Source organism: Rhipicephalus microplus, chromosome 3 (genome assembly GCF_043290135.1).
Source record: "Rhipicephalus microplus isolate Deutch F79 chromosome 3, USDA_Rmic, whole genome shotgun sequence".
Taxonomy (NCBI): Eukaryota; Metazoa; Arthropoda; class Arachnida; order Ixodida; family Ixodidae; genus Rhipicephalus; species Rhipicephalus microplus.
In genome coordinates this window covers 86,102,825-86,115,398 of record NC_134702.1, presented here as the reverse complement: position 1 = coordinate 86,115,398, position 12,574 = coordinate 86,102,825, and the positions used below count along the sequence as shown (strand labels likewise).

Sequence of the window (12,574 nt, the reverse complement as noted above, 5' to 3'; positions counted from 1 at the left end):
GAGAAAAAGCTGGGAAAATTCACAACAGGCCCGGATTGTCGGTCATGAACCAGGAGACGCATAATGGCTAATCATCAAACGCAGCGGTCAGAAAAGTGCGAAATATAGCAGTGGAACTGCCGTGGTTTCCGGCAGAAAAGAGGGCAACTGTTGCAGCTGGTGGCGTCGCAACAAAAACTCCCAAGCATTTCCCCGAGGGTGAACATGGTTAAGTGTGAATACACGGGGTGATGCTATGAGGGGTATTTATTAATTCGCACTATTATATTTATTAATCACACTATGGTGCCTTTATGGTGTAATGGTTCCTGGGAATCGCAATTTGATCACACGGGAGAGTTTACGTTAACTCACTGGCGAATGCCAACGGATTTTAACTTCACTCCCCCTCACGACCCACTCCCGACGGGAGACTGAGAGAGAAGGTGGGCGTGCGAGAGAGAGGGGTGCGCGCGCAGCTGCAGCGAGCGAGGAGAGCGGAGGAGCGAGCGATGGGGGAGGGTGTATAAGGCGCGTTACTGACACCGATATCAGCGTCGCGTCCTTGGCTTATTCGGTAGAGCGTCGCGCTGCGGCCCGCCAAGTCCTCTTTCTTTTAAAGATAGAGAGAAGACTGCGGACGCCGCCGACGGCAGTGGATTGTTTGGGGTCGCTTATAAAGTGTATTCACACTTAAAAGCCACCTGCTGTCATAGCAGTCCAGGAAGCCGGAACACAATCAAAATTACGGGGCTACGAAACTTATAGTACCGGGGACGCAGAATGGAAAGTTGCTACATTAGTCAATAACTCAATTACAGCAATATGTCATCAGCCCATTGAAGAGGCGGATATCCCGCATATCATAACAGAAATAACCTACAAAGGGAGCCATGGAAAGAGCGCCTTCATACTTAATATCTATAGTCCTCCAAGACAAAAGAGAGCAACGTTCGGCAAGCTCTTTCAAGAGACAGCAAAACTGGCGAAAGGGAATTCATTAATCATAGTTGGGGACTTTAATGCCAGGCATGCAAGCTGGGGATATAAGATGCAAGACACCAAATGCAATAATATCGCAAGACAAATAGAGAAACTGGAAATGACTCTGTTAACTGACCCTGCAATACCAACGAGGACAGGCAACAGCGTATCCATGGACACAAGTCCAGACTTGACGATAGTACAAAACTGCCACAGCGTGGACTGGTATAACACCCTTGAAAACCTGGGCAGTGATCATTACATACTAAGCACCACAATCCGCACCGGCCGAATCCGCAAACACATCGGCACAGCCAAAATTACAGACTGGCATGCATATAGAAAAGCGCTAGAAGGGCACGTGACCGCCATAGACGACTTGGACGAGTGGTGCAAAGTAATTCGAAATGAAAAGCAAATGCACACTAAAACCGTCGCCAGAACAGATGATACCCCTGAAGTAGACGCTCACCTTCTCCACCTGTGGGAGGCAAGAAGAAACCTCACTAAAAGCTGGAAAAGGCAAAAGCGAAATAAGAAACTCAAAGCGAAAATGGAAGAAATAACGCGGCAAGCCGAACAGTACGCTAATCAACTCGAGACAGCCAACTGGGAACAATTTTGCGATTCACTAAATGGAACCCTGGGAACAGCAAAGACATGGAATATCCTAAGAGCCATGATTGGCTGTGGTGTTTGCGAAATACGTAAGAAGCACCGGCAGCGCCACCGTACAAAAAGAAGTTTATTGTACGCAACACATCGAATATATACATAAAGGACAGACGCGCCCCATGGGGGTGAAAAAACACAAAGTAAAAACTGAAACTGAATATAACATTGGCCCTCTGAAAACTAAACGCGAAGGACAAAAATCTCTAGAAAGATTATTGCACACATATCCAGGCACACGAGATGACCTCCTTCAAGACATCCATATTAAGTGTCTCGGCGCCCGAGCCATCACAGCCCCTTACCAGGCTAAATACACTGGGCTCCCAAACTCAAAACTGGATGCACCTTTCACGCATGCCGAGGTCAGAGCGGCAATCGTCAGCATGAAATGTAACACAGCGCCTGGGGCGGATCAAATGACCAATGCCATGATTCACAACATGAATGAAGAAGCCATAACAGCGCTTCTAAACTTCATTAACAAACACTGGGTGAATGGCACTATACCTCAGCAATGGAAGCACGCTGTAATAGTTAGATACCCAAACCAGGAAAGAAATTGGCAATAGAATACCTCAGACCAATCTATCTTACCTCGTGCTTAGGCAAACTGTTTGAGAGATTAATAAATTCCAGACTTCAACGGCACCTTGAACAAAATAACTTGTTGCCAAACACCATGTTTGGTTTCCGCTCGAACCTTTCGACACAGGACATCCTTCTGCTTTTAAAGGAGGAAGTACTAACAAATGCTCCAAAAGCAGGAGAAAACATTGTCATGGCCATCGACATAAAAGGCGCTTTCGACAACGTAAGCCTGAAGGTCATATTAGATGGGCTAGCAGCGACAAACAGCGGTCAAAGGACATACAAATATGTACAAAACTTTCTTACTAAAAGAACCGCTGTTATCAGATTAGGAGAAGACGAATCCAATGTCTTCCACCCACCGAGCAAAGGCACACCACAAGGCACTGTGATCTCGCCTACGCTATTCAACATAGCCATGATTGGTCTAGCCAAAAAACTGGAAGGTATTCCCGACATCCGACACTCCTTCTATGCGGATGACATCACTATATGGACAACCAAGGGTAGCTTGGCAGAAAAAGAAGAGCGGCTTCAACTGGCAGCTAAAACCATCGAATATTACACTAAAGAAAGGGGACTTCAGTGCTCAGCAGACAAATCTGAACTCATTCGGTTCTCCAAGAGTAAAAAACAAAGGACAGACCCGAGCCTCCGCCTTAAGGTCAAGCTAGATGGCAATATTATTCCAGAGAAAACGACCGTTCGAATCTTAGGGATGTGGTTACAATCCAATCAGCGATGTCTCCACACACTGAATATGCTTAAACGAACAGCTCAACAAACTGTTCGTATGATAGTTAGAATAACGAACAATCGTGCTGGACTGAAAGAACAAGACGTGCTTCGTTTGGTAAAGAGCTTAGTCATCAGCAGACTAACATACTCGCTACCCTACCACAACATGAACAGAGAGAAGAAAGAAAAAGCAGACAAAATAATAAGGATGGCGTATAAAGCGGCTCTGCGACTACCACAAAGCACTTCAATTGCGAAGCTATTAGCGCTCGGACTTCACAATACATTTGATGAGTTGGCTGAGGCACAAGTAACCACCCAGATTAACCGCCTGCTACAGACGCCAACCGGAAGAAAACTTCTTCAGAGGATCGGCCTCGGTGAACAAGTACAGGCACATGGAAGAGCTGAGGAATTGTCGTGCTCAGTCAGAGCCTGGTACAAAATATGCCCCCTACCGAAGAACATGGACCTAGTTTTACATGCTGGAAGACGTAAAGCAAGAGCCGCTTACATAGATAAAAAGACAAAATATTTGAATACGGCGAGATTTACTGACGCTGCACCATGTCAGGCAAATGCAAAGAACATGGTGGCCGTGGTCACAGACCGAAAAGGAAACGTCACAAGTCGTGCCTCCATAGCCCAAGCCTCTATCACAGAAAAGAAGGAGATAGCGATCGCACTGGCAATCAAGGAGAGCAGGGAGCGAAAAGGCCCAATGACAATAATCACAGATTCGAAGGCTGCATGTAGAAATTACGAAAAAGGTAGAATATGTATGAAGGCCTTCCAAATTCTAACCAAAGCTCATAAGGACTTCCCTATTGAATACACCCAAACCATTATCTGGGCGCCAGGGAACGAGGGCGTAACCGGGAACCAGTTTGCGAATGTGGCGGCTCGAGGCTTCACAAAAAACTGAGCTTCCTTGCACACTGCAATAGAGGATCCAACGCCCCTAGACCCTAACTTTGGTACAATTCTTCAGTATTACAGAGACAATAGAAAAGTGTATCCAGCACAGCATAAGAAACTCACAGCAATTAAATCGGTGGCATTACGCAGAATCCAAACAAACACATACACAAACTTACACAGGCTGCATGTATTCTACCCCACAGCATACAAAGTTATATGTCCGTTGTGTGGGGCCACATCAACACTGTTTCACATCACGTGGGAGTGTACGCATCACAATGAAGAACACCACAACATGAACAACACAGAGGAACAGTGGGAGGCGCTGCTGTCCAGCTCCGCCATTGTTGATCACCGCTGGCTGGTCCAACGGGTAGAGATGATGACTAGTGCCAGCAGAGCCCTGGAATAGGGGCCCGACCATTTGGAATGCTCCGCGTTATGAGCAAATAGTTTTTTCTCTCTCTCTCTCTACCGCCGGGCCTCGCCGACAGACGCTGGTCGCGCCTAGAGTCAGACAATAGAGTGCTCGCGTTTTCCTAGCGTAGCGTCGCTGCGCCCAGCGTGGGCACGCGTCAACGATACGTGCGCTCGCCGCCATTTCGCTAGCTTGACATATACCAAGATTGGTATTACGGAACGTGAATGGACGACTAAAGTATGTGACATGCACAAACATGATAATCATTATATTCGTGTCGTGTAAAACATTACTACATGCTACGCGCGTAGCGTACTCGCGGCGGTTTCGCTAGCAACACATATACCAAATTCAATATAGGGGGACGTGACTAGATGACCAAGGTAAATGACACGTCCAAGCGTGATAATCATGACATGAAAGTCACTTACAGCATCATTTACCTCCTCCTCGTAATATTGTGCTGATTTTAAAGTTACGTATTATGCTTCCTCATTCGTGCTTCCCATATCAGCGATTCCCACTATACGTGGGATCTGCCAGTTTTTTCTTGATTACCTCGTCATTACTGCTCGTCACTTTCTTTCTCGTGTGGTTGATGATCTACTTCAATCTTGCGCTACCCCTCACAACTTCACCACATCTTACCACCCTCAGACTAATGGCCTTCCAGAGCGTCTCAACCACCCACTGACAGACATGCTTTCTGAGTATGTATCTAGCGACCACACTCATTGGGATATAGCTCTGCCGTTCGTCACCCTCGACTACAATTTGTCACGTCATGAAACAGCCGGCTACTCACCATTTTATCTACGTTTGGACGTCATCGTTATCTACTTTTAGGACGCCCGGGTGATGGCATTCTGAGCGTACGAAACGGAGGATGGATGACCAGAAAAAGCGGGGTGTCGTCATGTATCTATCTATCTATCTATCTATCTATCTATTTTTCTATCTATCTATCTTATCTATCTATCTATCCGCCTACGACCTTTGGCTCTGCCGGCCTTTTCGATAATGGTATCAATACCAAACTTGGTATGTCATAACATGACTGTTTGAAGAACATATTTGACTAGTCAAAACATGAAATTTATGACATGTGTGTCACGAATGTCATGACTTACATGTCGTGGTCCTGCAGCTCTTACGGTGGTTTCGTTCACATGGCATGTTGCAAAACTGCTATGGTATGACATGATTGCATGGCGAACACAAGCGACAGACCCTAACATGAAAATTATGACATGCGTGTCATGTAAAAACATGACTAAATTCCACACTTATGATGCGCTCGCGGCCGTTTCACTAGCGTAATTTATACGAAATTTGGTATTACGGTACATGAATGAATGACGAAGATATGCGACTGGTGGATACATGATAATCATGAGTTGCGTGTCATTTACCAACATGACTACATGCCACGCTCATGAAGCGCTGGCGGCCATTTCTCTCACTTCACTTATACCAAATTTGGTATTACGGGACTTGAATGGATTACGAAGGTATGATACTGGTGTAAAGATAATAAACGTTAGATTCGTGTCATGTAAAAACATGACCGCATGCTACGCTCATGATGCGCTCGCAGCCATTTCGCTAGCTTCACATGTACCAAACTCGGTATTACGCTACGCAAACGAACGACATAGAGAAATGACGCATCCAACCATGATATTCACATCATGCGTGTCAAGTAACAACATGACTACATGCCACACTTATGATGCGCTCGCGGCCGTTTCGCTAGCTTACCATATGCCAAATTTGGTATTACGTGACACCAAGAAATGGCGAATGTATGTGCCTGGCCATAGCCTCCTTTATTTTCTGTGCCTGCGCTTTGCCGCCGGGATCAAAGGGAGCCGACCGTCAGGCTGAGTTCCCGCAATCACCACCAGGCGGCGCTGCCTTCCCAGAACCGGCAGAGCCTGTTCACTGACTCCGGTGCTACCGCCGGCACTGACGGGTGGGTCCTTCGTTGCGCGTTTGTAAGCGCGGCAAGCTTAAAAAACAAAAGTGTGATACCACTCCCGTGTGTCACTTAAATATTTAGGAGAGAACATATGCAAGAGAGAAAGAATAAGTACGCAAGATAGCGCATTGAACAGAACACCATACCTTCAAGGAAACGGTAGAGAAACTTGTTTATTGCGTATTAATTCATTCGCAACCTGCGGAAACGAACAAGAGGGCGTCGATCAAAACGTTCCTCACACGCACACAGTCTGACGAGCTTTAGTACCCTCGTTGACACTGTTCACAAGCAGCAATCACAATTTTAGCACTTTTCGCGAAAGTGGCTTCACTTCGAAGACCCTCAAAAAGTCATGCTTGTCCGTCACTTTCATTGCAAAATTCGTGAAAATGGGACGGAAGAACTTTGTGAGCTGCACATCCAGGAGCTTTTCATGGTGCCCAGGCATTGTACACACGAGAAGATTGCGCTCGCGAAGTACATTGGCAGCGTTGTCCACGGCCTCTTTGAGCGGGTGCTTCAGCTGTCTTCTTTTCGCTAGCACAACCTCAATGTACTTTCTCAGGCAGTAGAGAACGTGTAGCAACTCTCCAGATGGGTAGAGGAGCCCGCCCCTGTCTTGATGTTTGATCAGGGCATCTGACGTCCCTGAAGAACCCGGCTTTGTCAGCAGGCTCAAGCACTCTTCGCAGGAGGTCCTCTCACCTATGGCTCTTGCCAGGTAGCCTCCGACCATAGCTAGAGCCGCTATATCTGGCGTCGGAAGTAGTTCGTTGCCCTCGCTCAGGTTCTCTGATAGCGCTATTAACGCTTCCCTCGGGAAATGTTCCGCAGCCTGCACAGCAATGACTGGCTGATCTCGCAGCATTGCCGACGAAGAATTGCTGTTTTCCACAGAGATGACATTACTGCAGTCAGATTTGGAAGCAATGCCCGTTTTCAACATTTTCTCGATTCCAGACAGAACAGCTCTGGCATCTGTTTGGTCGTTGCTCCCTGCTGACTTTCTCAGCCACCCGAAGAACGACTCAATGGGGTCAGAAGACATTTTCCTGGTCAGCACAAAAAGAAAATGACTCTCTGTCAACAGATACCGAACGCACTCGACATTAGAATGTGTGGTCATGACCAAGCCTTGGTATGTTTCCTTTGTCAAGAAGTTCTTTGCAAGGCATTGGCGTTTCATGGTAGAAAGATAGTCTATGAAGGTTGTCTCTAACCACTCCAGGCGCTCATCGCTCTCAGAGTCAAACTGCCTGGAGTCTGGGTTGTTTTGATGGATGTGTTGGGAGCAGTTGCTCACATCCATCAACAGAAACCACCGATAGACAGTCTCCATGAACTCAACCGTTTCGTCAACTTCCAAAAACTTGCATCGCAGGTGTGCCCCGCCTGCTCCTTCAGAAACGAGAGAAACCGTAAACTAACATTCCTGATTACTTAGCGAAATTCGCTGATAGGTGCGCGGAAAAGCCTCACGAGAAAGAAGCGCGAAAAATGATAGCAAAGCATGAAACCGGCCCTGCAAACACGAGGTGCAAACGACGTTGTTTGTTTACACGCACTCACTTATTGCCGCGTGTCATCTGTTCACGCAACACAATGAAGACACAGTTAAATATCATACTTGCTGAAAGTACTACGCTGCGAAGATAGGTGCGCGGAAAAGTATTGCCAGAAAGAAGCGCGAAAAATGATAGCCGCGCTTGACAACGGCCATGCAAACGCGGGGTACAAACGACGTTGTTTGTTTATACGCACTCAGTTAATGCCGCGTGTCATCTGCTCACGCAACACAATGAAGCAACAGTTACAATTATACTTGCTGAAAGTACTACGTACCGTTTTGGTCGTAAATAATTGGTGTTGCAAACGTATGCGACACGAACAAAGGTTTCCTGGAGATGCGTCGCCGCGGCTGAATGCGCCGACTCGATTCTGGGATGCGAGCGCCCCTGGCGGACAGCAGACGCAAAAAGAGAGGAGGATGCGGGAGGCGGCCGAACGGGCCCGGCAGACTGACTGCGCGGGCACAGAAAATAAAGGAGGCTATGGCCTGGCGCAAACATGATAATCATGAGATGCGTGTCCTGTGAGAACATGACTACACGCCTCAGTCAAGGTGCCGATAAATATCGACGTGACGCGGTGCGCGTCCTCACCGGCGTTCGTTTCGTCAGGTCACGCCGACGTTCCCACGCCGGCCACCGCTCCTTGCCATAAATTCTCGTAGCCGCGCGCCGCGCTGCGTTGCTTTGACGCATGCGCGTTTCAGCGCGTCCGGCGTCTCTTCGTCACGAAAAAGAGGGAGACGCAGTGTTGTCTTCGTAACGCATCAGCGCGAAATGCACCACGACGCATTTTGCTCCTGTTGCCGTCGGGCCGCGTCGACGAACGCAGGTCGCGCCGGTGGCGCCTCACGTCAGACTTTAGAGTTCTCGCGTTTTGCTAACGTAGCGTTGCTATGCCCAGCGTTCGCACGCGTCAACGCTACAGTGGAGTATATGATACGCTCATAGCACGCTCGCGGCCGTTTCGCTTGCTCCACATATCCCAAATTTGAAATCAGGCGGCGCGAATAGATGATGAAGATAAATGACATGTCCAAGCACGATAATCATGACATGGAACTCATGTACGGCATAACTTACCTCCGCCACGTAATGTTGTGCCGATTATAAACTGACATATAAACCTTCCACATTCGTTCTTCGCATATCATCGATCCCCACTGTACTTGAAATCTGCCAATTTTTTTCTATCTTTCTTTACTTTCAAGATATTTTCCGTGTTGTCTTCTCTTCTTACTTCTGTGCATTACTATTTTAACACGAGAATCGTTTATGTTGGTGTTCAGTAAGATTTAGGTTACGTATTTCTGTCACAGAAATGAGGTCGAAAAAATACGCACGATTAGAAGACAAAGAAAAACGTTCCGTCAACGGGAGTTATACTCAAGACCCCTGGGCCCGTGATAACAAATGCCGTGCACGTTATATACTGTGCTTGTACTCTTAGAAAATACGCCTTTTGTATGTATTACTGTCCCCTCACAGCTTTCTTGGTTAAGTGCAAAAAGGCATCATAACCGTAGCATCCTGATTAGTTCTTTCACCGCATCGTTCCTAAGCTTCCGTCCAACCCATTCGGCGATTTGCTTGCAGATGTGCAATTTCCTCCACGCTTCAACACACCCCCAGGTGGCGCTCTTACTTTAAGCGATGGCTATTAGAGGGACGTGGGCTGGGCTTCAACCTCTCTTTAGTCAAACAAGGAAAACTTATTGATCAGGCACTACCAGCATTAATGTACGCAGATGATATAGTGCTAATGGCCAACAACAAGGAAGATTTGCAGAGATTGATGGACATCGGCGGTAATGAGGGAGATAGGTTGGTTTTTGGATTCAGTAAGGAAAAATCTGCAGTCATGATTTTCAATGACAACGAAGGTAGTGAGCTTAGGATACAGGAGGTCACGCTAGAGATAACCGATAAATACAAATATCTGGGCGTATGGATAAGCGATGGGACCGAATACCTGAGGGAACACGAAATATACGTGACGAGTGAAGGTAACAGAAATGCAGCAGTGATGAAAAATAGGGCACTGTGGAATTACAATAGGTATGATGTTGTGAGAGGAATATGGAAAGGGGTCATGGTTCCTGGGCTGACGTTCGGCAATGCGGTCTTGTGCATGAGATCAGAAGTTCAAGCAAGATTAGAAATTAAGCAACGTGGAATAGGTAGGCTTGCTTTAGGAGCTCACGGAAATACACCAAATCAGGGAGTACAAGGTGATATGGGATGGACATCATTTGAGGGCAGGGAAGCTAGCAGCAAGATAAAATTTGAGAAGCGATTGAGAGAAATGAAGGAGGAGCGTTGGGATAGGAAGGTTTTCAGCTACTTGTACATGAAGAATGTCGATACAAAATAGAGGAAGCGAACCAGGAAGTTGACTGGTAAATACTTAGAAAACAGCAGGTGGCCAAACCAAAAAGAACTATCGGTTAAGAAGAAAGTGAAGGAAACGGAGACTGACATGTGGAAAATGGGCATGATTAAAAAGTCAGCACTAGAGATCTATCGAACTTTTAAGCAGGAAATTGCCAAGGAAAGGGTCTATGATAATACTCGGGGTAGTTCTCTACTGTTTGAGGCAAGGACGGGAGTACTGTGAACCAAGACATATCGGGCCACATACGAAGGGGTAGACACAGTATGCAGTGCGCATGGAGAGGAAGAAGAAACTGCCGAACACTTGATAATGTTCTGTAAAGGGCTTCACCTTATAGTTCGGGATGATGGCGCAGAGTTTTTCAAAGCACTGGGGTTTAGGGACCAGGAGGGCAAAATAGACTTTAAGCAAGTAGACTTAACTAGAAGGAGGTTATCTGATTGGTGGCTAAAGTCAAGGCACGAGTGAAAATTAAACTCTTCACTGCAAAGTACGAATCCTCAAACTCACTTTTTAAGGAAAAAAATAAATATAGTTTTGGGTTCATTAAGTATTACGGCTTGGTGGCGCTAGCCAACGCCCGATCTAGAGGGTACAGCCATATCCATCCATCCATCCATGGCGTGACTCATAGCATCCATCCATACCAAACACAGCTGTGCCTTGTCCACAGGCTTAGCCTGGCTTAAACTTCGCACTGCGAACTTAAAGGAGCTGTCTACCGCTCGGGAAAAAAATTCTGATTGTGGCAAAAATGAAAAAAAAAGACTGTTCATCACAGCGGCGGCAACGAGCATAATTTCGTGCCTGAAAAAAAGAATTATAACTTTATATTGATATTAAAGTGTATAAAAAGCAACCACTAGCGCCACCCAACAGTGAATGTGGTCAATATTGATAGGTTATTAGTAGGACAAGAAATTCTCGCAAGTATGTTTAGTTTGCATGAAAACAAATACGTAGAACTTGAAATTGTATTTTATGCCCTTGAGGCTGCTTTAGGTTGCACCACAGTCTAATATTTTTTTTTTCTCGAGCGTGCTAATAGCCACTTGATGGCGCTGCCAGCTTTGTGTTCGCTTGCCCGGATGCCTGCCAGGAAACGGTGAAGAAATGCGAGCATGGCGTCCACCGCCGCTCATGAGAACATCGAAAACGTGTGTGCCTGCCTAAAACGACCACTAAGGTATTTGTTGTACTGATAAACAAAACTTGATGAAGCCTGCAAAAAGCTCGCGTGGTTTCAGTTTTCGACTTCCACCGGCACCGACCAATGTTGTAGGTATTCATCTCAAAGATGAAAGGCGACAGAACGCGGACGAAAAATTCTGTTTTAAAATTCTCTACGCATTTTCCAAAGAAATCGCTTCAAGGTTAGACACTTCACAAGGTACGGTTTTTATTGCGACACAAAACAGGATACCAGTGAAGGACGGTAGACGGTCCCTTTAAGGTTCGCAATCACGTCCTTCGATAGGGAAGACCCGCCGCAAGTTGCATTTTCCTCTTGTCAGGCAGGGATGTTGAATAACTCCTATATGCCGCAAGTAGGTGAACTTAGCCAACTTTGGCATTCAATCAGTCACGATGTTCTGGCTGTCACATTGTTTTCTCTAGTTCTTCTCTCCCCATTAACTACTGCCACTGCCACAAGCATCCATGACCAGAAGGGTTTGTGTAAAGATTATTTGTGGTCGTTAGTCACCGCGATAAAGATGTACAACTGTGCGGCAACGTGGATAAATCACAGTTAAGCTGTGCTATAGTGGTCCAATACTGATTGGCGTTGCGGAAAGTTCTTTGTGTGAATGTACAGTAAATAATAAACTCCTTTTGTAAGAACGCGTTTGACTTTTCTGTTTTAGCGATCCCTCTGACGGAGGGATCAACCGTGTTTTTATTTTCTATTTTTCCTTTTTTTCTTTCTCTCTTTTCAACTTGTTTGCTTCTTTTTCTTTCGTTTTTGTACGTGTGGTTACAAAGGCGAGACGCCAAGACGGTCCCGAAGGCGCCACTGCTCCGAACTCCGCCGACAAGGTCTCCAGCCGTTTTGTATAGCGTAGGTTTCTGAGCTCGCGACTGCTTCTGCGCAGAGCTGATAGACAAGCGGACGAGACGACGGTGAGTTAAGGTAAAGTTTATGTACAGCATAAAAATAGAGGCGTTACAAATTCGGCACTGGGGCCGATAGCTTAGGAACTTGAAGGGCCGAGATGTCTTCTCTGAAACATAGGTCTACTTCTGGCGACGCGCCGCAGGGCTGTTTTTTAGACACCGGGTGGATCATTTGAGTCACAAAACTTCCAACCAGAAGGCGCCGC

At 46.5% G+C, this 12,574-nt stretch overlaps 1 protein-coding gene across 1 annotated transcript; it reads right to left on the bottom strand.

Annotated features, from left to right (window-relative positions):
• Positions 1-6,511: 6,511 nt before the first annotated feature.
• Positions 6,512-7,697, bottom strand: LOC119162184 (uncharacterized). The gene has a single exon (XM_037414653.2). It carries the CDS (start codon positions 7,627-7,629, stop codon positions 6,586-6,588), a length of 1,044 nt encoding a protein of 347 aa, XP_037270550.2. The 5' UTR covers positions 7,630-7,697; the 3' UTR covers positions 6,512-6,585.
• Positions 7,698-12,574: the final 4,877 nt, after the last annotated feature.

Excerpts from the sequence above, each read along its gene's own strand:
- LOC119162184 (XM_037414653.2), bottom strand. The coding sequence starts at position 7,629 with ATGGAGACTGTCTATCGGTGGTTTCTGTTGATGGATGTGAGCAACTGC.